The sequence below is a fragment of the Eumetopias jubatus genome, unplaced genomic scaffold, assembly GCF_037043125.1.
Source record: "Eumetopias jubatus isolate StellerSeaLion01/CBP00866 unplaced genomic scaffold, mEumJub1_p1.0 scaffold_3, whole genome shotgun sequence".
Lineage (NCBI taxonomy): Eukaryota > Metazoa > Chordata > Mammalia > Carnivora > Otariidae > Eumetopias > Eumetopias jubatus.
In genome coordinates, this window is record NW_028274809.1 from 10,386,055 (window position 1) to 10,409,193 (window position 23,139).

General features: G+C 43.1%; 1 protein-coding gene across 1 annotated transcript in view; it reads left to right on the forward strand.

Moving 5' to 3' along the window:
- The window catches only part of DNER (delta/notch like EGF repeat containing), a 295,345-nt gene that overhangs the window by 105,051 nt on the left and 167,155 nt on the right, over positions 1-23,139 (forward strand). Inside the window, exon 2 of the mRNA XM_028105280.1 lies at positions 22,016-22,369. Coding sequence (XP_027961081.1) covers positions 22,016-22,369 — 354 coding nt within the window. The remainder of the gene's footprint in view (positions 1-22,015; positions 22,370-23,139) is intronic.

Consider the following 23,139-nt stretch of genomic DNA (forward strand, 5'->3'; position numbering starts at 1 on the left):
ACTTAGGTGGTGGCATCCCCCATTTCCAGACCAGTCTTGCAAAGCACAAAGGAGAGCTAGTAAGCCCAGAATCTTCCAGTCAGCTGTGGGTTCCGAGGGAAGTTGCTGGAGCCATGGTGATGCAACCCTCTGGGGACACAGGTCTCTCAGTGGACACCTCCCATACACAGCTGGGTCAACCTAAATCCAGAATCTGCCCAAGTTTTGTGCCTGGAACCCTGTTCTCCTTGACCTGAGGTGCCCTTGCTGGTGGTGGCCAGCCCTGCCAGACACCTTTTCCTTTAGGATAAATCTCTTGCTGGGACATTTTTTTTTTTTTTTTACCTTTCAGCAGTCAGGCTTCTGTCAGTGTCCATGGGTGTATCGAAAATGCCAGTAACGTCTGAACCCCAGTGGTGGACACGGTTCAAATCTTCCTAATCTGCCCAGATATCTGTATCTGTCTCTATATCTGTATTTATAGGGCAACCAGGACTCCCAGCAGCTCTGGCTAGAGTTCTAGATCTCAGACTCGGATTCTCCCTGAGAATCCTCAGCAGTCGGTTCCTCAAAGAAATTTCCCTTCCCCTTTCAAACATGGAAAAAGTGAGGAGTTGAAAAGTTACTTTAACTCTCCAAAGACTAGCATGTGGATTTTTTTAAAAAGATTTATTTATTTATTTAAAGGAGCGGGGGAGAGAGAGTGTGAGCACACATGGGCAGGGCAGAGGGAGAAGGAGAGAGAATCCCAAGCAGACTCCATGCTGAGCACCGAGCCCACTGCAGGGCTTCATCCCACGACCCTGAGATCATGACCTGAGCCGAAACCAAGAGTTGGATGATCAACTGACTGAGCCACCCAGGTGCCCCTGTGCTGGGATTTGAACCTAGTCGTGGGGACTCTTAGTGTAGCTGACTTTGTTTTGCAACTGATGTATGACTCATCTGCATTGTCATTGCTCAGCTGCCAAAACATGAGGACAATGGGATAACAGAAAATGACAGGCTAATGATGCAGAGGTTTCATACTCTTTCCCTGCATGTTGATGAAAAGAGATTTGAAGGGACCTGTCAGACTCTGCATTGTGTGACTTGCCACCTGTGTTACTTATGTTTCCTGTCAACACCTCTTAGAGAAGGGTTGGTGGAGACAGGTTCAGGGGACTGGGTTTGAGTTGTGCTCTGTCACTTAGAGACCCTGCACATTCGTGTAACCACACGGGACCTTGGTTTCTTTCTCCATAAAATGGGAGTGGAAACTTCTAGACTGCCTGCCTCTTGAGGTGTGTGTGGGATCTCTCAGAGCTGGGTCAGTTGCATACATTATTAACCTCTTTGATTTCAATCCTTGATCAATAAGCGTGTTCTCTCGGTGGTCTGTCTACTATTCCCTTGAAATTTCAGCTGTTTGGCTTTAGATGAGGACCGATGGAGAGCTGAACTTCCAGAATGTTGAGCTTTCTACAACTTTAAGTGGCAGAACTTTGGAAATTTGCTTCTTATGGAAGTCATTTATAAAGTGACACATGTGATGAGAAACTTTGTATTACCCCATGACAACGTTTTTGATATAAGCCAGAGGTTCTCAGACTTTCTTAGTTCATTATAGTTTTAGCATCACAGCAAATTTCTTTATAGCACCCAGGCCAAAAGAAATAGCTAATAGTTCCATTTATGAAGTACTGTGTTTTTTTTTAAAGATTTTATTTATTTATTTGAGAGAGAGAGAGAGAGAACACAAATAGGAGGGGGAGGGAGAGAGAATCTGAAGCAGATTCCACGCTGAGTGCAGAGCCTGATGCAGGGCTCGGTTCCATGACCATGAGATCACAACCTGAGCTGAAATCAAGAGTTGGGCACTTAAGTGACTGAGCCCCCCAGGCGCCCCTATGAAGTACTGTTAAAAAGCGGAGACAGGCAGTAAAGTGGTAAAAACAGAATTTATTCAGGACAAGTGCTGTAGGGCAGAGGAGATCTCAGTACAGAACTGGCCTGAGTTAGGACTACCACAGGAACAAATGGGGATGTGCAGCCAAGGGGCAGGTGGGGGTCGGTGGAAGGGAAGTTACCAAGAGGAAACATTGGGGCCCAAGGGGATTCTGGCTAGACTGACTTTGTGGGATTCCTGCTGAAAACAGGCCAGGATGATCAGACATCAATTGGGGGATGGCGGAAGCTGAGGAACCCAATTGGATACCAGGGTGATCAGATATGGAGGTTGGGGGGTGGGTTCTGGCTAAACTGACTTAACAGGATTCTTGCTGACATTGGATGATACAGAGATGAACACAGAAGTTCAAAATGAGAGGCCTCGTTGAAAAACTCCAGGGGAGCTTGAGTAGAGTCTGATCAAGGAAAGAATCTTTTTTAGCCACTAGATCCCAGCTACATCCGTCCTAACAATTTTGTAGCTGTTTGAAAAAAAATCATGCACATAAGTTGAAAGAAAACAGCAATACTTTTGTTTCATTCTTAAATAACCATGGTTTATACCAAAGGGGAGCACGTGCCTGTTGAGTATTGCACAGCCACTTGAATAGATCACTGCCCCCCTCACCTCCTGTGCATGTTGACTCTGATGGAGTACTTGCCTTTTTAAAAAAATTTTTATTTATTTATTTTTTATTATTATGTTACGTTAATCACCATACATTACATCATTCGTTTTTGATGCAGTGTTCCATGATTCATTGTTGGCGTATAACACCCAGTGCTCCATGCAGAACGTGCCCTCTTTAATACCCATCACCAGGCTAACCCATCCCCCCACCCGCCTCCCCTCTAGAACCCTCAGTTTGTTTCTCAGAGTTCATCGTCTCTCATGGTTCGTCTCCCCCTCCGATTTCCCCCGCTTCATTCTTCCCCTCCTGCTATCTTCTTTTTTTTTTTTTAACATATAATGTATTATTTGTTTTCGAGGTACAGATCTGTGATTCAACAGTCTTGCACAATTCACAGCGCTCACCATAGCACATACCCTCCCCAATGTCTATCACCCAGCCACCCCATCCCTCCCACCCCCCACCACTCCGGCAACCCTCAGTTTGTTTCCTGAGATTAAGAATTCCTCATATCAGTGAGGTCATATGATACATGTCTTTCTCTGATTGACTTATTTCGCTCAGCATAACACCCTCCAGTACTTGCTTTTTATCACAGCAATTGCTGAAAACCCAGCTTTGGCAAGACACTGTATCCTCAAAAGGAATATAGTGAGGTCTAATGTTGGAACGATGAACTACCTCTAGCTCGTAGTCTGTGATGTTTGGCAGAAGAGCATACCCTGCATTTCCTTTGAAAATTAAAAAAAAAAAAATCTATAATCCTTAGCGCTCCCATGCCTTCATTGCAGCACCCATGATGTTTTGGCATACAGTTTGGGAACTGTGGATGGACGCATTGCTATTACCATTTGACAGGCATGGAAACTGGGCTCGGGGTTGCCCCAGGGCCACTGGTATCACGAAAGAACCCCAGCCTGGACCCCAGTTCTGGTGAGTGGTCTTCCAGTGCACTGTTGGTGGTTACGAGTGGGATACTTTCTGTGCCTGGCCCGAGTGCAGTAAATGGCAATCCATTTATGGAGCTCTCCAGGACCCTGGGCCATTCTGATGAGCTTCCTCTCTGGGTGGTGTGCGAGACAGCACTGTCCTGAATGCAGATCCCGGTTATGAACAGATAATGAACATCTTTCTGAATAACATTCTTCTAAATGAACTTATTGCTCTCCAGGAATCTACCATCTTCCTCAGTGTTCACTGACTTTGAAGCTATTTTGAATGTTCCCTATGATTTCTGCAGCACAACCCAGTGGAACACAAATCCTGCCTATTCTGTATTATTCACACTCTTCATTGATAAAGGGCACCCATCCTTCGTGTATATTTTCAGAACTGTACTTGGCTGGATTGTGTGTGGCTCGTTCCAAAGTCTGAGAACTTTTCATCATCAAAGGAAATGATACCAGGTCACAGTTTTAATATTTTTACTCTGAACAGAACTGGAGGTGCAAACAACACTAGAAGAATCATCTATACAATTATACAGTTATTTTAATTCCTATTATAGTTTTTGTGAGGTGGATTGATTTTTCTCGTGAAATTTCTTGTGTGATGAAATAATTTCATGTTCTGAATGTTTCTACTCGATGAGTTGAATCTCTTATCATTCTGGGGCAAGAGAAGATAGTAAAAATATTTCCAGACATGACTCCTGCCTCATTGTGGGGGCTTTATATAGCTTTTTAAGTGAAACCTATAAAAGGTGGATTGTATAATACATGCAAGAAAATTGTCTTTGTCTTCTCCTGCTTTAGGTGATTCATATAAGCAATAATGGGTGACAGTGCTATGTGTAAGGTATCTTGTAAGGTGAAAACAGCCACATAATGAGTAAATGAACAACTGTGGTTGTGTTCCAATAAAACTTTACTGATGGACACTGAAATGTGACTCTTAAACAATTTTCACATAATATGAAAGATTAATCCTTGGATTTTTTCAATCTTTTAAAAATTAAAAGTCATTCTTACCTTAGGCTGTATAGACACAAGTGTTGGGCTGAATTTGGCCTGTGGGCCATAGTTTGCCAAGCTCTGTTTAGAGAAATTTCTGGTACACAGAGGGTGCTCAATAAATATTTGTTCAATGACGAAGACCACATTTTTTAAAAAGGATTTTATTTATTTAGAGAGAGAAAGAGAGAGAGCGAGCAAGCAGGAGCAGGGGGAGGAGCAGAGGGAGAGGAAGAAGCAGACCCCCCATTGAGCAGGGAGCCCAACACGGGGCTCGATCCCAGGACCCTGGGATCATGACCTGAACCAAAGGCAGACGCTTAACTGACTGAGCCACCCAGGCGCCCCAAGACCACATTTTAAATTAAATTTTTATTATGAAATATTTCAAACACATAGAAAGTCACAGAGATAATATAATTAGCATCTACCACTGAGACTCAGAAACATTATTCTGTCATATTTGCTTCAGTTTTTTAAAAAAATAAAACAGGCAGAGATAGTAAAGCCCACCACCCCCACCGCCACTCTCCTGTTCCTCCCCAACACCTTTCCCTCCTCTCTGTCCAGAAACAGTTGTTATTGTGAGTAGGTATATAAGCCTTCTCTGTGTGTGTTTTTATTTTTATTTTTTGTTTGTTTTATTTATTTATTTTAGGGGGAGAGGGGCAGAGGGAGAAGGAGAGGGAGAATTCTAAGCAGCCTCCCTGCTGAGTGCAGAGCCCAACGTGGGGTTTGATCTCATGACCCTGAGATCATGACCTGAGCCAAAACCAAGAGTCAAACGCTCAACCGACTGAGGCCCCCAGGCTCCCCTGTGTGTGTTTATATTTTTACAACATGGGTATAAATGTACACAGAAGAGTCATATTGAATCTACCCTTCTGTAATTAGCTTTCTTCCCCCTCACTCACCACTGTGTTTGTGGCTGTCAGATATATCTCTAGTTCGTTCATTTAAATTTTCATGTAGTTTAATATATTCATCTTTTAGGAGCCTTACTCGAGAGATTCTTTCTGAAACTTGATGTTGTAAAGATATTCTTCTATATTTCCAGCTAGAGTAGGAATCTGTAATCTCTTTCTGTAGGGGACCAGAGAATCAATATCTTAGGCTTTATTAGCCACTGTTGGTGGCAACTCCTCAACTCTGTGGCAGCAGCTATGGGCAATACCTATAGAAATGGGAGTCACTGTGTTCCAATAAAATTTTATTTTTGAAATCAAACAGTGGGGACGGATTTGGTCCATAAATGGTCATTTATAGACCACTGTCATGTTTTAATGGTTATATTTTTAACATTTTGATACAAAATTCATCTGAAACTCAATTTTGTGTGTGTGTGGCATGAGTTACATATTTATTTTAGCCACAGGGATCAGTAATTATTCAGGTACCACTTACTAAATAGTTTATCCTCTCTGCACTAATTTTTAATGCCTTCTTTGTTACATATTGTTTCTTTGGTTTCTAGGGTATCTCTCTGTGTTCTCTTTTCTGATACATTATTCTATTTGTCTATCTCTGTGCCAGTACTATACTGTTACAATGATTGTAGCTTCATAATGAATTTTAATATCCAGGAGAGAAAATATGTCCTTATTTTTTGTTAAGTTATCTTGGAAATACTTGGACCTTTCCCCTTCCATTTGAAGTTTTGGATCAATTTGACAAATTAGGAGAGAAAAAAAAGAATGTGGGATTTTGGTTGGAACTATATCTTTCTTCCTGGATTAGTATTCTCATTATGAACTAGCCAATGACCGTGGGGAAGTTACTCTAATTCTCTGAGCCTCAAAGATGATATGCAGATGATAGTACCAACTGCTTAGGGTTATAGCAAAGATGAAATGAGTTGATGCTTGGAAAACACTGGAAATTGTGCCATGCATAGTGTAAGCAGTCAGAAATCATAGCTTTTATTAGCTATGAGTGTTCTTTGGTACAAGCCCTCTTATCAAAAGTACCAATAGTTAATCATGTCAGTTAATCAAAGAAGTAAATTTAAGTGGGGAAGCATAAAGAAGTTTCAAAAAGAGTTTAAGCATCTTGTTTTATCTTAAAATGTATAATGTATGTTTATGTAGCAGGGGAAGGGTTTTGTTGACTTTTTATCCACAGTTGCACATGCTGATGACGGTTTGTTTTTCTGTGTGCTCTGTAATTTGTTATTGTGAGCTCATTTTGATAAGTGTCTGTGTGTGCACATTCACGTGTGTGAGCCTCATGAGCTCTGCATTGTGAAAGAGGTAGCCCATCACTCTGTTGGTCTTGGGCTTAGGATTTTCATATCAAGGAGATGTCAATTGCATGGGACATTCATATGAGAGATTTTGATTACTCATGGGCAGTCTTTTTTCATCCAAAGACCCTGAAGAGATGTCAGCTTTTCTGCTGTTTCTCTAAGCCTGCTGGTAGATTATCTCCAGGACACTCACCCCCCCTTTTCTTTTAAGATTTTATCTTTAAGTAATCTCTATACCCAAGGTGGGGCTCAAACCCACAAACCTGAGATCAAGAGTTGCACACGTCACTGACTGAGCCAGCCGGTGGGGAGCCATTCCCTGCTAGTCGCTTACCTCTCAAGACAGGGGTGCACTTGCCCCTGGACAACCCCCCTTTAAAAAAAAAAACAGGGTGGTTCTCAGAGGCTTTATGTGTGGGCGTGGTTATAGGTCCCCCACTTTTCCTGGGCTCAGGGCCATAGTTCCCATCTCTGTGTAACGTCTGGAACCCAAACTCCAGTCCTTAGGTCTTATTTCCAGGTTTATAACCCCTGGGGTCAATGCAGTATTGTCTGCTAATAGTTCTGGTTGTGAGTTCTTTCATCACTCCTGAAACATAAGGATCCGCCTTCTCTCCCACCTCCTTTTAAAGTTCACCTTTGAGTGAAAGCTTTTTCTATTTTATCTAATGTTATTACGTGGTTTTACCTGGAGAAAAGCCTGCCCATCAGTTCAATCTTGATCATGGAAGTCCTGAATAATGAACTTTTCCATCAATAAAGCTTTTTATTTCCCGAGTGCCTACAGCATTTACATATGTAAGAAAAGTCGTGGTGCCTGTAATCTTTACACCCGAACTTAATTCACATATTTAATAATAATAGCATTATTAAATGGGATTGGTTTCCTTAACATTCTAAAACAGTTCAGAGGGGGCTCTGTGCTCAAAAAAAATCAGTTTGCCGAAAAAAAAACCCTTAATTCTACATGGTTATGCTTTCTTAACAGTTTTCCGGGGGATTTCGCTGCCCTTCTAATTTCATGCCTTCGTGGGAAGTGCTAAATATTTGTGTTTCTAAGGAGATAATTTGGACGATCACTATTGTAGAGTACCTCTAAGCTATTGTACCCTATTGTACTGCTTCTGTGGGTATAATTACACAGGCACCAGCTCTCTGGTGGTTTAAAGTGTAGCTTGTCATGGGGGAGGAAACCCCCCTGCATCTTAAAAGACAGTGCACTGAAGTAGAGCTAGAAGGTTCTCTCTTCTGCTTCCCCGTAGAGCGGTCCTACAGGGCTACAAAATTAAGGGGAGGTGGCTTCCTGATCCTCCTCCCTCCGTTCCTTGCCCGAACTCCCTGATGGCAGAGCCTCCAGTCTCTGTTGCTGACCATCCTTATTTCTGTGCTTCACAACCCATGGCTAGTTCTAGCTTTTATGGAGTGCCTCCTTCATTCTCAATGCTGCTTTTCTTTTCCTTTATAATTTTTGCTTTTATTTCTTCTGCCTTTTATGACTTTGCAGTTCCTCTCAGCTTTCTTCACAGAAGAAAACCCTGGCTTTTTCGTAGACGTTGCTGGCCATTCGGGGAGCTTCTTTCCAACTTCACGATGACATGACTAATCTGAGCACACATGCACTTTGGGGGGCTTTGGCTTTTGTGGATTTAAAAACAATTGCTACTGGATATCTAGGGCCTGCTAGCATTTTATTTTATTTCTTTTTCCTTTTTATCTTTTATCTTCGTGAAGCTGCTTCTGTGAAGCCTGCTGATTCTAGAAGGCTTATCCCCAGGTCAGTGAGTTTCGACAACGTGAAGACTTTAGATGTATCTGCAGAGCCACTGATTCTTGTCCTCATCTCGGGGAGCAGATGGATAGTAAAATTAGAGCAGCTGTTTCCACTTAAGGTTAGAAAAACTGAAAAGAGAGCAAAGGGAATTTTCGTGCCTGCAGAGAGAAAAACACACATCAAAGTAGTTAAGAGGCCAGCAGGTACATGAGCATGTGAAGCACTTCACAGCTTCAAGCAAAAGCCTTTCCCAAATAGGGTGACCCTGATTTGTACTCTTTCACCTGGTATCATGGGCATCTGCAGGATTCTCTGCCAACTTTTCTTCAGGATCCTGGGCTACCAAGCCTAGCAGGTATGGAACACCACGCCTGGTGGGAAATGCTCTGAGTGAAGAACGCTCTAGAAGAAAGCAATGCCCTTTCTTTGATTCAGACAATAAATACTGATTGAGGGCCTGCTCTGTGCCTGGGTTAGCAGCTCCTTGCTCCCCTACCCCACCTACGTGTCATTTGTCACTTATGCCTATTTTCAAAGATGGAGAGATGAGCACATTTTAATATTTGGAGACTACCTTTGGGGTCCCCAGCCAGAATGGAAGGCTCTTTTGAAAGAGGGAGACTGACTGGAGTCCTCACTCTGGCTTACCTTGTTCCCCTGGCTTTCTAAAACTTCTAGAACAGAGGCTAAGCCAGGGGAAAAACAGAGAGGCCGCCGCATCTTGATTCCTGCTCAGGTGGCTGCTGTGCTGGGGGAGAGTCTCTGTGGAATCCAGGAGCCCCTCTGCAGTGTCCACCACCTGGGTGGAGTGTCAGGAAGGAGCCTTATGCTCACTTTTGGGCAAAGGCAAGTTCGTTTCATCACCTTTGCTAGCATAGCATCTCCAGGGGTCTTTCAGGAAGGGGAACTCTGGGTATAGGAAACTCTCAAGACAGGGGTGCAGTTGACACCAGCCTTGACAAGACAGGGCCTCCTGCCAAGGACAGTTACCTGCCTCCCTCCCTCAGGTTGTCCCACTGGCCACAGAATTGCTAGATGGCAAAGACACGACCTAGGAAGCTCACTGGCGTGTGGCCTGTTCCCCAGTTGAGTAGAAGTACTTGTAGTGGTCTCGATAAACCACCTCTTTCACCCCTCAGGGCTGTTGCACCTGCTGTTACCCTGGCAGAAGCCCCCTTTCTTGCACTTCTTTCCTTGGATAGCTCCTTCTTGACCCGTGAGACTTAACTTTACCCTGGACGATTTCCTGAATTGCCTTGGTGAGTCCAGTGCCTCACTGCCTGTGTTTCATAGCATGCTGTGCACGTCTCATGGCTCTGACTTCACTGTGATAAAGCCATGGTGTACTCATCTGTTATTCCCCACTAGCCGCTGACCTAAAGGCTTGTGCCATTCATCTGTCTATTTCTAGATACATGGCCAGAACTTTTCCATGATAACCATACTGAGCCTATGAGATTGCTTCTTCCATCATATCATTGCTAGATATAGGAATTATCATTAATTAAAACAAATTCACCTTTATTTTAAGAAATAAAATTCTAAGCTTCCTAACAGAATTCCTAGGATCGGTATGCTAAGAAGTTAGAATCCTGACTGTGCGGGGCCCTGTTTTTAGAGCGCGTTGGATGATGGTTGAACTGACTGAATGAATGGGGAAAGACATCGCAAATTAAGTGAAAGGGGCTGCTAAGGGTGGGGCTTGCCTTTAACTGCCTAGTGGGTCAAAATAAACCTGATATGTGTATACAGTAGGTATTAAATTTTGTTTTAAATTGCGAAGTATAACACATATACAGAGAAGTGCACAAATCAACAGGTACAGCTCAATGTATTATAAAATGATCACCGTTGTAACTACCCACCAAGTCAAGAATGAGAATGGCGCCCTTCAGCCTCTTTCTTAGCCCCACCTCTCCCTTCCCCCCAAAGGTAACCACTGTCCCAACTTTCATCTTTCGGTTTTGCTGTTTGTTGTCATCACACAAATGGAAACAATGTTGCATTGGGGAATTTATTCTTATTGTTCTGTAAGACTATAATTCTTTCTTTTTCATGGCTGGAGAGGCTTCTTTGGTATGAGTATACTATAATTTATATATCCGACTCAATGGATATTTGAGTAGTTTACACATTTTGGCACTCATGAATGGACATATGAGCATTCTGTATATGTTTCTCAGTGCACATTTGCCTGTTTTTCTATTAGGCATATATCTAGGTGTGGATTTCTAGGTGAGAAGGTAAATATTCATTCAACCTTAGGAGATAATGCCCAATAGTTCCCAAAGCAGTTGTACCAACATACGATCCACCACTGATTTATTCTTCCTGTTTTATTATGTCCTCATCAACGCTTGACTTTGTCAGTCTTTTGATTTTTGTCATTCATGTAAATGCATAGTAATCTCTTATTGTGATTTTAATTTGCATTTCTTTAATAACTAATGATGTTGAGGAACTTTTCTTATGATTTTTTGGCCATTTGGATATCATTTTTTTTTGTGATGAGCCTGTTCAGGTCTCTTGCCCATTTTTCTATGGCATTGTCTCCACCATGCCGCCTTCATTAATGTAAACAATTCTTTATTCTGGAGATGAGCCCTTTGTGGATTACATGTATTGCAAATACCTTCATCTATTCTTTGGCTTGCATTTTTACTCTTTTATTGGTATGTGTGTGTTTAAAGATTTATTTATTTGAGAGAGAGAGAGAGAGAGAGAGAGCGCACATGAGCAGGGGCAGGGGCAGAGGGAGAGGGAAAGAGTTCCAAGCAGACTTAATGCTGAGTGCAATGCTTGATATAGAGCTCGATCCCATGACCCTGAGATCATGGCCTGAGCTGAAACCAAGAGTTGGATGCTTAACCAACTGAGCCACCCAGGTGCCCCTATTGGTGTGTTTTGATAAAAAGAAGTTTGTAATTCTGGTATAGTCCAACTCATTAATAATTTTTCCATTATACTTAGTGCTCTTTGTATCCTTTTTATTAATAATTTATAAACTCTAAAATCATGAAGATATTCTGTTAGCATTTTGAAGCTTTATTTTTTTGCCTTTCACTTCAGACCTACAATTCACTTGCAATTTAATTTTGTGGATGATGTTAGGGAGGAGTCAAGCTTAATTTTTTTACCCATATGGATATCAATCTAGTGAGAAGACTGTATTTATTGTACTACCCTATTCCATAAATGAAGTGTCCGTATGTGATCTTTCTAGTTCTTGACTATTCCAGTGTTTCAATGACTGTAGCTTTAAAATTCCTGATCTCTTATGCCAGCAAGCCATCAATATTGTTCTTATTCAAGAGGCTTTGGACTGTCTGGGGGTCATTTTGCACAAAGAACAGAAAAAAAAACCACTATTGTGATTTCTAGTGCAATTCCATTGAATCTTTAGATCACTTTGGGGAAGATCTGAATCTTTGTAATATTGTTTTTAATCTATGACTAGAATACCCTTCCATTTACAAATGTCTTCTTTAATTTACTCAATGCTATTTTGCTATGTTCTGGTTCTCTTTGTTGAGGCCATACACTTCTTTCATTTGGTTTATTCCTAGGTTTGGGGGGATTTTTTGGTATATTGTAAACAACACCTTTAAATATATTAGTTTTGTTTATTTCTGATAAATAGAGATGCAATTAAAAAATTTTTTGACCTTGTATCTGGCAACCTTTCTGACATTCCATATTCTAATAACTATCATGCATAATCATTCAGTCTGTGAGTCACAACAGTTGTTTTTTCCTATTCAATCCTTAATCTTTCCTTTTATTCTGGCTTCCCTGTACTGGCTTAGGACCTTTGTGCAATGTTTGGTGGAAGCCGCGATAGCAAACATCCTTGCTTTCTTCTTGATTTCAGTGAGAAACTTTTCAACACCAATAGGTGTTACATTTGCTGAAGGTTCTTTTTTTTTTTTTTGTAGATTAAAGAAATGCCTTCTATTCCTAGTTTTCTAAAAGTCTTCACTCTAAGTGAATGTTGAACTTAATAAAATGCTTTTCCTGCCTAAGTTGTGGTGATCATATGACCTTCACGGGAAGTTTAATTCCCAGTCTACTGCAGGCGTCTTTTCCTGAGGAGGCAGGGGGATAAAAATTGACATATTTCCTGTGTTCATGGCATTGCTGTTTTGTGAAAGGAGTTTGCCAGGATGTACGAGAGTCTGATGACAGGCGAAACAAGAAATGTATGTGCTGGAATTGTTCTATAAGTTTCTGATTCAAGAAACTGGTCTTTGAATGACTAAAAGGCAAAGGGAAGCGACAACATCTTGTTTGAGGCTCCGTGTGCCTGTACCAGTAAATGCAGTGGAGTGTGATCCCTCAGGATTCAGTTGACTCTGGAAACTGAGGCACAAAGGGTTTCTGAAGAAAGGTTATTTAAATCTGGATGTATCTGTGACTGAGTGGGGCTTCAGGATTCATTAGGATGACTCTGGACCCAGTGCATTAGCCAGACTAAAGTGAGGGTAGGGCCATCTCAGGATCATTTCCAAACAGAGCATGTTTTAAAGAGATCCTATTGAAAAAGTGGGAGAATAATTAGACATGTAGTTTATTTTTAATGGATTCATTTCACAGTCAGAAATTTGAGTTCTGCTTGCGATTTCCTTTTAGCCTACTTATAAGGAGTAACTCTACCCGCGTGTGAAGATCAGGACCGGCTGATTTCCAGAAAATCAACTCAGAATTGAGGGGAAAAGTGGACTGCCCAGATTAGTACTGGGATAAGTTTTCAAGTAGATCTAGAGTCTCTAATGCAGAGGTGAAGAAATACCCAAACACGAGAATGTGTATTTTATGAAGACATGTAGCTCTTGATTCAGTAAAGTGAATGAGTGTTTTTATTATTTGGATTTGGAAAAAGGATATCATGGGATGCATTTCTTGGCAGATTCTACTACTGGCATAAGCACCATAGTGGATTTTTTTCCACAACTTTACTCCTAGTGGGTAAGCAGTTGGTGTTGGAATATAATTGAGATCTTTATTGAACCAAGTGGGAAAAATTCCTTTTTAAGGCAAAAATACTGTGACAGTTGGATTGCAGCAGTGTTCATTTGTCTTTCAGCATGAAGATGACATTTCTAACCAGTAGCAATTGCTATTTTGGACACAGAAAACTCGTATTAAGACCTGAAAGGACATTAGGGCCCTCTAGTTCCCTCCCTACCTTTTATGGTTGAGGAAACTGAGTCCCAGGAAACTTCTTGCTTTGTCCACGATCACCCACAAGTGGGCATAAAACGATAGGCTTTCTCTACCATATCTCAGTGCAACTGCTCATTAGCATTTTGCCAGAAACCCTAAACTCCAAATTCTGGAATCGTCTTTCTCATGGGCCCCGTCTCCCCAGTGGGCCAGCCAATGTAGACACTCTCCTGCTATTTCAAGACCCCTGGTCTGTGTGGCTCTTTCCCACCCACCTTCCTCCAGCGCTCTGCCTGTTTCTGTGTCTGGCTTCTGCAGTGGGCTTCCCATCATTGATCTTCATGTGGTTCAGTGGTTGGCCGGGAGGGAAGGGAGAGAATTCCTATGTTCCTTCCAGTGAAGGAGAGCTGGGCGTGTGGCCCTGTACTGTGGTCTTGCTTGGTGGTGGGTTATCTAGATAAGTATTCCCTTCAGACTGCCAAGATTCCTTCTGCCCAATTCTTGCACAGAGTTATGATTAAAAGAGCGTCCGGTCCCTTCTCACCTGAAGCTATATTGCCAAGAGGTCTTTCCGTAATCAATCACTTGGGGCATGCCAACCCAGTAAGAGAGTTGGGTGGGGAGAAAAATAGATGAATCGCTATCGGTTGTATAATGCTCTGTTCAAGCTTTTCTCCTTAGAAGTCTTTCTCGATGAGCCCACCTACCTGTTTTTCCCTTTTGTGAACCCCAGAGTCAGTATCATGTAGATGAGGGATTGATTGGCAAACTAAAGGGCCGCATAATAAATACTGTATAGGTTTTATGGGCCCAGAGTCTCCTTGGCAGTGACTCCGCTGCCATGTAATGCAAGAGTAGTCACATGTAAACAGATGGCTGTGGTCGTATTCCAACAGAACTTTATTTCCGAAACCAGACTGGATTTGCCCTGCGCTTGTTGTGTGGCAACCCTTGGTTTACACCAACAAATTCTATGTCTTGGGTTTTGGACCAGGTATGGCAGAATCATCTGGGGAATGGTGAGAGATAGAGGTTTCCGGGCCTCACCCTCAGAGTGTTTGATTAGCAGCCTGGGGTGGGGGAATCTGGGGTTTAAAGAGCTCCTGAACCGATTCTGCTACTCAGATTACTAAAATGATGGTCCGTTCCACTTTTAAAAAATTTGTGTGTGCACTTAGACATACAAATAAGCACATGACATTGTGCTTTGTGTTTAAAGGGGCACCTGGGTGGCTCAGTTGGTTAAACGTCTGACTTCAGCTCAGGTCATGATATCAGGGTCCTGGGATCGAGCCCCTGCGTCGGGCTCCCTGCTCAGCGGGAAGCCTGCTTCTCCCTCTCCCTCTGCTCCTCCCCCTGATTGTGCTCTCTCTCCCTCTCTCTAAAATGAATAAATGAAATCTTATTAAAAAAATAAAAATAATATAAAAAATGGCACAATTTCATACACATCTCTCTGTGTGTTGCTTATTTCTTTGCCCTTTTTATTGAGGCGTCTTGTTGACATGTAGGAATTGATATAATAAGGGATTTAGTCCTTCGTCATACGTTGTACATATTTTCCCCCATCATATTGTTACCTTTTGACTTGATTTATAGAATCATATGGATTTTTCAAACATTTTGATGGAGTGAAGTGCATCCGTCTGTTCCTTGATGGCCATGGTCCTGAACTGGGAGTGATTTTGTTCCGGGCAACATTGGCAACGTCTGGAGACATTTTTGATGATCACAACTGTCACTGTGGGCAGGACGGGTTCCGGCATCTGCTAAGTAGAGATGGGAGATGCTGCTAAGCCTCCTACAACGTGCGGGGCATCCCCCCCAACAAAGGGTGATCCAGCCTGAAGAGTCAAGAGTGCTGAGGTTGAGAAATACTGCTTTAAGGCTTTGGTTTTTGTTCCTTGACTACTAAGGCACCCCTCTTCCTATGATATGAATATCTGCATCAGAATCTGTATAAAAAGTTCCTTAATTGGTTTTTCTGCTAAGAAAAATTACTAAAGCAATTCCCATTCTACTTCTTTCTTTTTTTTTAAATTTTTTAATTTTTAGAGAGAGAGCATGAGTGGTGGGTAGGGGCAGAGAGAGAGGGAGAGAGAGAATCTTAAGCAAACTCCACAGGCAGCACAGAGCCTGACATGGGGCTCGATCTCACGACCCTGAGATTGTGACCTGAGCCAAAATCAAGAGTCGGACGCCTAACCAACTGAGCCACCCAGGCGCCCCTATTTTACTTATTTCTTAATGCCACACACAGACGTCCCTGAGGTATTTCTCTTCCTGCCTGCAGCTTACTCCTCTCTCCCCTGTAAGTGCCATGAGTCCACCACGTCCCCTCAGTGAGCTGTGTGGCCTGGGTCATGTCGTGTGCTCCATCGATGTCCTCCTTCTGGCCTTTGTTGGGTTCGGGTACCTCAGACCCTTCTCATTCTCGGGACGACTCTGCCCACTGAGCAATGGGTATACATGAGGGAGGGAGGTGGCTTCAGGGTTGCCCTGTACTTGTCTGGACCCTCTGCAAACAGGGTCAATGAAAACAGAGTGGCTGTCAATAGAATCCAAAATCCCACAGCTGGAGGAGGCCTTGAGATGTTCTACCCTAAGCCCTCACTTAACGCGTGTGGAATGTGTGTCCAGAGCAGGCAAGTGACTTGGCCAGAGCCTCTCAGCCACCTGTGCAGACTGACGCCAGGACTGGTTGCTCAGCTGATCCATTTTTCATCAGAAAACTCCTTGCCACTGCCTTTGTCCTGCTGAGAGCTGCCACGTCACCTCAAAGAGACTAGTTCTGAGATCTACTCCTGTCTGCTCCTTACAGACCTGCTGTTGTCAAACCCACGTTCTCTCTCAGCATTAGGGACTTTAGCTCATCCAACACAGGATTCTAATAGTGGACGTGCATATAAGCAGAGTATTGATTCCAAATAGATGGCTCAGGGAGTCCCAAGGAATATGTCCAACCTTCTGTTGGACCGCAAGCTCTTTGAGGTGCTCTTTATTCACCTTCCTGACCTCTCCTCCAGGTACCTTGTTTGGCCCTTAAATTCTAGGTACCCCACCTGGTGCTCAATAAATGTCACATGAATCACTGACCAGCCTTAATGAGTAAGAGTGAAGGTCACATTCTCTAAACCAGTGTGAAAGGATCCCTTGGGCAGCTGGTTCCACAGGCACTATCTCAGGGTCACCCAGGCGATGCGGATGAAGGTGTTCATGGGCTCCATGTTGAGGCAGTCCTGCTAGCTTTGACTTCCTTGTCTAATGACCCTAAAAATGGGCCTTTTTTTTTTAAGATTTATTTGAGAGAAAGAGAGTGAGCGAGAGAGAGCACAAGCCAGGGGCAGAGGCGGAGGAAGAAGAAGACTCCCCGCTGAGCAGAGAGCCCGATATGGGGCTCGATCCCTGGGACCCTGAGATCATGACCTGAGCTGAAGGCAGGCGCTTAACCGACTGAGCCACCCAGGCGCCCTCCAAATGGGCCTTTTTTATGCCTGTTTTAAATTTGACCTTTCATCCTTCTGTTTGTATGCTGCGGGGGGCATTAGAATTGCTGAAAACGGGGGCAGCAGTTTAAGGAAGGAAAACAGGTCATGGCTAACGTGTCGCATGAGAGGGCTTTCACATCCCAAGTTGTGGGGTTGGCAGGCCTCTTCGCTCTGGTCTGGCCTCCCGTCATGCCCTGCGTGCATCCCCATGAAAGCTCTTGCTTGCAGTATAAATGATCTGAAACAGGTGAAAAGTCTAAAATAAAATATGAAAAGAATAGTTTCAGATTAGTTGTATGATGTGAAAAAAGTTGGCTTACATAGGTGATTAATGATGCAATAACAAGCAGCATTTCATCAATGAGCTTGCTAGTGGGTGGTAAGCAGAACAGCATTAATCCGTCGGCTTTCTCTTTATTCTCCCTTAGAGCTGGTATTACAAAGACTTAATCAGCCCCACCCCATCATTGGAGACTAGAAATTATAGCCAAGAAAAAACATCACCTGTTAAATTTTGAGTACCCCCAAAGTCAAGTCTATTCATTATGATCTTTTGGCAGTTTGATTGTTTCCTGCTTGTAGTTCAAAGTTAATGGGATTCCAGGGTGGTAGTTAGTGACCTCCACAACAGGTTGATGATTATTGCATTTTATCTTAGATTTGCTCTTATGCAATCAAAACAGACCGGTTTTCTTTTTTTTCAGTGAAACTAGCCTGAAGTGTTCGAGAGTACAATGGCAGGTAGTTGTCATTGTTGGGGAAGCAGCTAATAGACGACCCGAGCAAGTAGCATTACTATGAACTGATTACTTTAAAGAAGGGATCGATGACCATGTAGTGCATTGAGCGCTGGTTTGTGTCCCAGTGCGCATGCGCGCACGTGTTCTCCATCACATCAGTCGTTCTTGTGAATCCGTGCAGAAATCCGTACAACGGACAGCTTCATTTTTAGCTTTTGTCATCTTTACCAGAAGCATCTCTCCTGGCAGCCCATGAATCAGTCTTTACTTCATCCCGATGCTGCTCGTGCATCCTGCTCATGGATGAAGACAGCAGCTCTTAAACGAGATAATTAATTCTCATCATATTTTCCTTCCAGCTCTTTATTCTCTACCTGGTGGAATGGAGCACGGTGAATTGGGCATTGCCATGGGGACCTGCCCTTTGCACCCGGTTCTATCCACTGGCACAGGGTGACGGGCTTCAGCAGTGGCCCACCTGGTGGACGGTCTCTGAGGACTGGTGCCATGGTGTTGGGGGCCATCTGTGACCCCCACTGAGCCCTTACTCTTTCTGCTCTCCCTTATCAAGGCAAAGGCAGGATGTTGTGCTGTCTCTGCCTTACCTCTCGGGTCAACAGAGACTTCCCCCCTTTTTAAAGCTGATTTAAAGTTATTGAATTGCTCTAAAACACTCTAGGACAGATACGTGAGGCATTCCTTGATTTGCATTCTCAAGACCTGGGACCGGGCCTTGGAGAATCCTAATTCCATTTCATGTAGCAGGGCACTCACGGGCTCTGGCAGCTACTTGCGTATAATATCATTCATTCACTTGGTCAGTCACTGGATCATTGTTCATTTGTCAGCCCCTGTGCGCCTGGTACTGTTCCTAGGGCGGGGTGGGGAACTTCAAGTAAACAAAACAGGGGAAAGCAATCTAACTCACAGGGTTTACAGGCTAGTGGGGAAGATACAAAATCAATATAATAAATAGGTCACTTTTTTCCCTACAATATATTAGCACATCATAGATGTTTTGGAGAAAAATAAAGCAGAGAGAGAGGAATCAACAGTACCAAGGGGTGGAGACTTTGCACAGTTAAATTGTGTGGCCAGGGAAGTCCTCATCAGAAGGTGACATTTGAGCAGACTCAAAGGAGGTTTGGAAGCTGCCATGAGAAATGAGTGTTCCTGGAAGAGGGCACAGCCAGTGCAAAGGCTTTGAGGTAGGAGAGTGCCGGGAGATGTAAAATGCTGAATGTCGTGGTAGGCACACAGGAAGTACCCAGTGAATGGCAGGTAGTACTAGTTTTGCAATTGTTCTTAGTGCTCATACTAGGTTGCTGGGTATAAATTCTATAGGGACGGACACTGCCTCTGTTTGTTTTTCCTTTTAGCATTTTTTTCTCCAGATCTGGTATAGTTCATGTCAAATAATAAGACCTCAATCATTATGTGTTGAGTATTATCATTATACTTGTATTGCAAAGAAGCCTTGTGAAGTGATGGTCTTCACTGGCCTACATTTAATCCTTACTTATTTTCTGTGGCTTATAGAAATAGAACACTGACCTTTGGCCTTCTCCACAGGGATTGTGTCTTTGGTAGGATAATAACTTACTATCAAAGTTGTAGTGCTGTGTTGTGGCCAGAACTCTTGGCTGGGAGTCAGAAGATGTGACACAGCTCAGGCATCATTCTTTTATAGTGGCTGGGATGGGTCACTCCACACCTCTGTCCTGTTTCTGAATGGTCATAGGGGTTCCGAAAAGTCCTTCTCTATTTCAAAGTTGTTGTGAGCACCAATGAGATACTATACAGCGATGTCCTTTGAAAACTCTCCAAGGCCACCTTAGAGGGAGGGGTAGGTGTCACCACGCCCGGTGGCCTTTATTGTGCAGATGGGAGCTGTGCTTTGCATTCCTTTCACAGAGGAGGTGCCTGTCTGAGGGCCGTGGCCAGCAGTGGGCTGTGATGATGCAGCAAGAGCCTCAGGGCCTCTCTGGCCATCAGATAGCTGGTCTTTGCCTTAGGAACATTTCACTTGCAGCTTCACAATGGAGGTTTGCATTTCCCGAGTTAATTTTTGTAATCATCTCTTCAGTGTATTTAAATAATTTAAACGTATTTTTCTGTTTTCAGGCCTGTGTTCAATATCTTAATTTGTGACATCTAGGTCAACCTCAGATGTCATTTTAAAAAAAAGTTGATCTCAGAAACCTGGCTAAATGTCCCCTTTATCCTAGCTAATTAAAAAAAAAATAATAAATTCTCCTTCCTGTCAAATAATTCTTGAGGTAAGACCCATTCCATGAAGACTTCCTAAAAATAAATCAGAAATGAGATAACAATATTGTAGCTAAAAGAAAGCAGTTCACATCTGTCTCTCATCATGCTTTGCCTTCCAAATATCAGTTGATCTCTTTATTTTGTCAACACTTAAAAAAAAAAAAGCCCTGCCATGTTTTCCCTGTTCCTTGACATGCTGGGAATAGTGCCATGAACATGGCAGATAAAGTCCCTGCACTCACAGAGCTCACAAGTTTATGGGAGAAAAAAAAGGATTATTTTAGATTTTGTAGGGAGGGAAGGCTTTTCTGAGGAGGTGGAAGATGAGCAGAGAACTTTGTGAAATGAAGTGGAGAGCCATACAAAGCTTGTGAGAAAGGCCCATTTGGGCAGAGGGCCCAAGAGGTGCAAAAGCCCCTGAGGTGGGAATGATCTCGGCAAAGTCTAGGGACAGAAAGGAGGTGAGGAGGGGAGAGTGTTAGGGAGGAGGGAAGAGGTAGGAAGGGGTCAGATCAGGAAGAGCTTTGTCTGACATGGAAGGAGTCTGGGTTTTACTTTAACTTGATAATGATTGTAAATATTTAAAATAATTTACAGTTTAAATATTTTCCTCAGATATTAGTCCATCTCCTTTTAACTGAGATTCTGTGAAGGAATTGCCAAGTGATAGCAGAGAACATTGTGGTATTTTTGGAGCTTTATTTTATTCAACCGCAAGTCCCTCAATATTCCTTAAGGAGTTTGTTGGAAATTGTCTGACAAGGATCATTAGCAGGATGAGAAGCTGTTTCACTGCGCAGAATTCTCTCCACGTGTGTTTATGTGTGAATTCATTTCAACCAGAGAAATTGAGGGTCTCATTTCTCTGTAGTCTATTCTTTACTGAATTCTATTTTATGATCAGCCCTGAGAAGGCTGGGGGTACATCAGATAGAGGTCTAATTTTCTGTTCACAGAAGCAAATGATAATTGAATAAAGCACTGAGAACATGTCCGAACCCTTTGAGATGTCTCAAGAGAAGCAGCTGATCATTTCCTTGTTTTCTAGCATGTCTCCAAATCATAACAAATGGTGATTCACAGGTCAGCAAAAGACTGAGGGGTAGACATTTTACTTAGAAACATTGTCACAATTTAAAGACCTGTGAGAGAATTTTTATCTTCCATATCCAGCAGGGTGACATTTCTCTGTGATCACCCTCCAAAATAGGTAGAAACTTTCATAAAATTCTGCTTCATGTAAGTCTTCACCATGCTCTACTCTGGCTAAAATGGTCACGCAGGGCAATCATTTTGGAAGCTTTTAATTCAATAACATCCCCTTAAAAAGGGTTGTTCATCAGGTAGAAATTGGGAGACATAGGTAAGCACATCTTTAGGGGAGATAAGTTAGTTGGGCAGTCCTTTCTCATAAGGAAACCTTACAAGGGTTCAGAAGGTGGAAAAGGAGATTCCAGTTGAGATCCTTAGTATCCTTTGTCATGACTGGCCGCTAAAAAAAATATCAAAGTTGGTATCTTCCTAATGAACCTCAGTTTTAAATGTTTACGCCCTAGAAAATTCCTCTCAATAATGTGTTGCTGAAATCAACATTATTTAGGGGCTTGGGTTTGGGGAAGCTGTTCCCTAGGTGCGTTCTTGCTGGTTGCCTGGTATCTGCGGAAGGGTTAACGTTGGGATGACCTTGGGAGGCTCCCCCACGGACCGCACAAGTAGTTCAGGCCCTGAATACGGCAGGAACAGCGTTTCCTGTAGCAGCAGCTCCAAGACACAGAGCTAATTGCCCAGCAATGGCACCGCTCTTCTTACGAGGGACTAATTGACCCATTTATGGTCTCCTTCCAGCTCGTGGCGGATCCTTGCGCCAGCACCCCCTGTCACCATGGCAACTGCAGCAGCAGCAGCAGCAGCAGCAGCAGCAGCGGCAGCGGCGGCGGCAGCGGCAGCGGCAGCGGCAGCGCGGGGGGCTACCTCTGCATTTGCCACGAAGGCTATGAAGGTCCCAACTGTGAACAGGCGCTGCCCAGCCTCCCCGCCTCCGGCTGGACCGAGTCCATGGCCCCCAGGCAGCTGCAGCCTGCCCCCGCCACCCAGGAGCCCGACATCATCCTGCCCCGCTCTCAGGCCACCGTGACCCTGCCCACCTGGCAGCCCAAAACAGGGCAGAAAGTTGTAGAAATGAAATGGGATCAAGTGGAGGTGAGAACGTTTGATTGCCTGCGTAAGAAGCCAGTGTGGTTAAAATAATTCCAGTGGTTCTAATATTGGCAATAAAAAACAGAAGACCTTTCAGTTGCCCCCTTGACAAAACCACGTGTCTACCTTTCTTCCCCTGGGCACCTGTGTGTAGGAGATCTCTTTTGGTTACACGAAGGAGACTTCAATTATGACTGTTTTGTGGGCATAAAAAGAGTAAGCAAGGAAAGAAAACGAATGAAGCTCTTTTCTGGAACGATATCCACGTTTCTGTGAGACAGTGTTGGATTGGGGGCAGACCCTCCACTGTTGACCAAAGTTTCCTTAACATTATGCTTAACTTCTTGTTCATTATTTGGTGCCTTGCTGCCAATATGATTTTAAAAAGAGATGCTATCAGTGATTTTTAAAATATTTTGAGAATGCATTTGAGAATGAAATTTCCAAATTTTATCTATTTTGGCAGGAACAAATGCTGTTTATTGAATCTCGTCCAGTCTGGTTCTGGCTTGTATTTTCAAGCTCATCGAAAGTCTCATGTCGAGGAATTTTCAGCAGACCCTTGAAAGTTGCCATACAACATAAATTTGCTAGCTAGGAGAGTCGGGGAACAAATCCAAGTCATGACTTTGAGGTGACATCGATAGAGTGTAATTCCATTCCATATCTTGTATTTTATATGACAACCTGTGATCATATATTATTACTGGTTTTGTAGCTTAAATGACAAAGCACATAGATCTTGTGTAGCAGTTTTAGAGTCAAGGAATAAG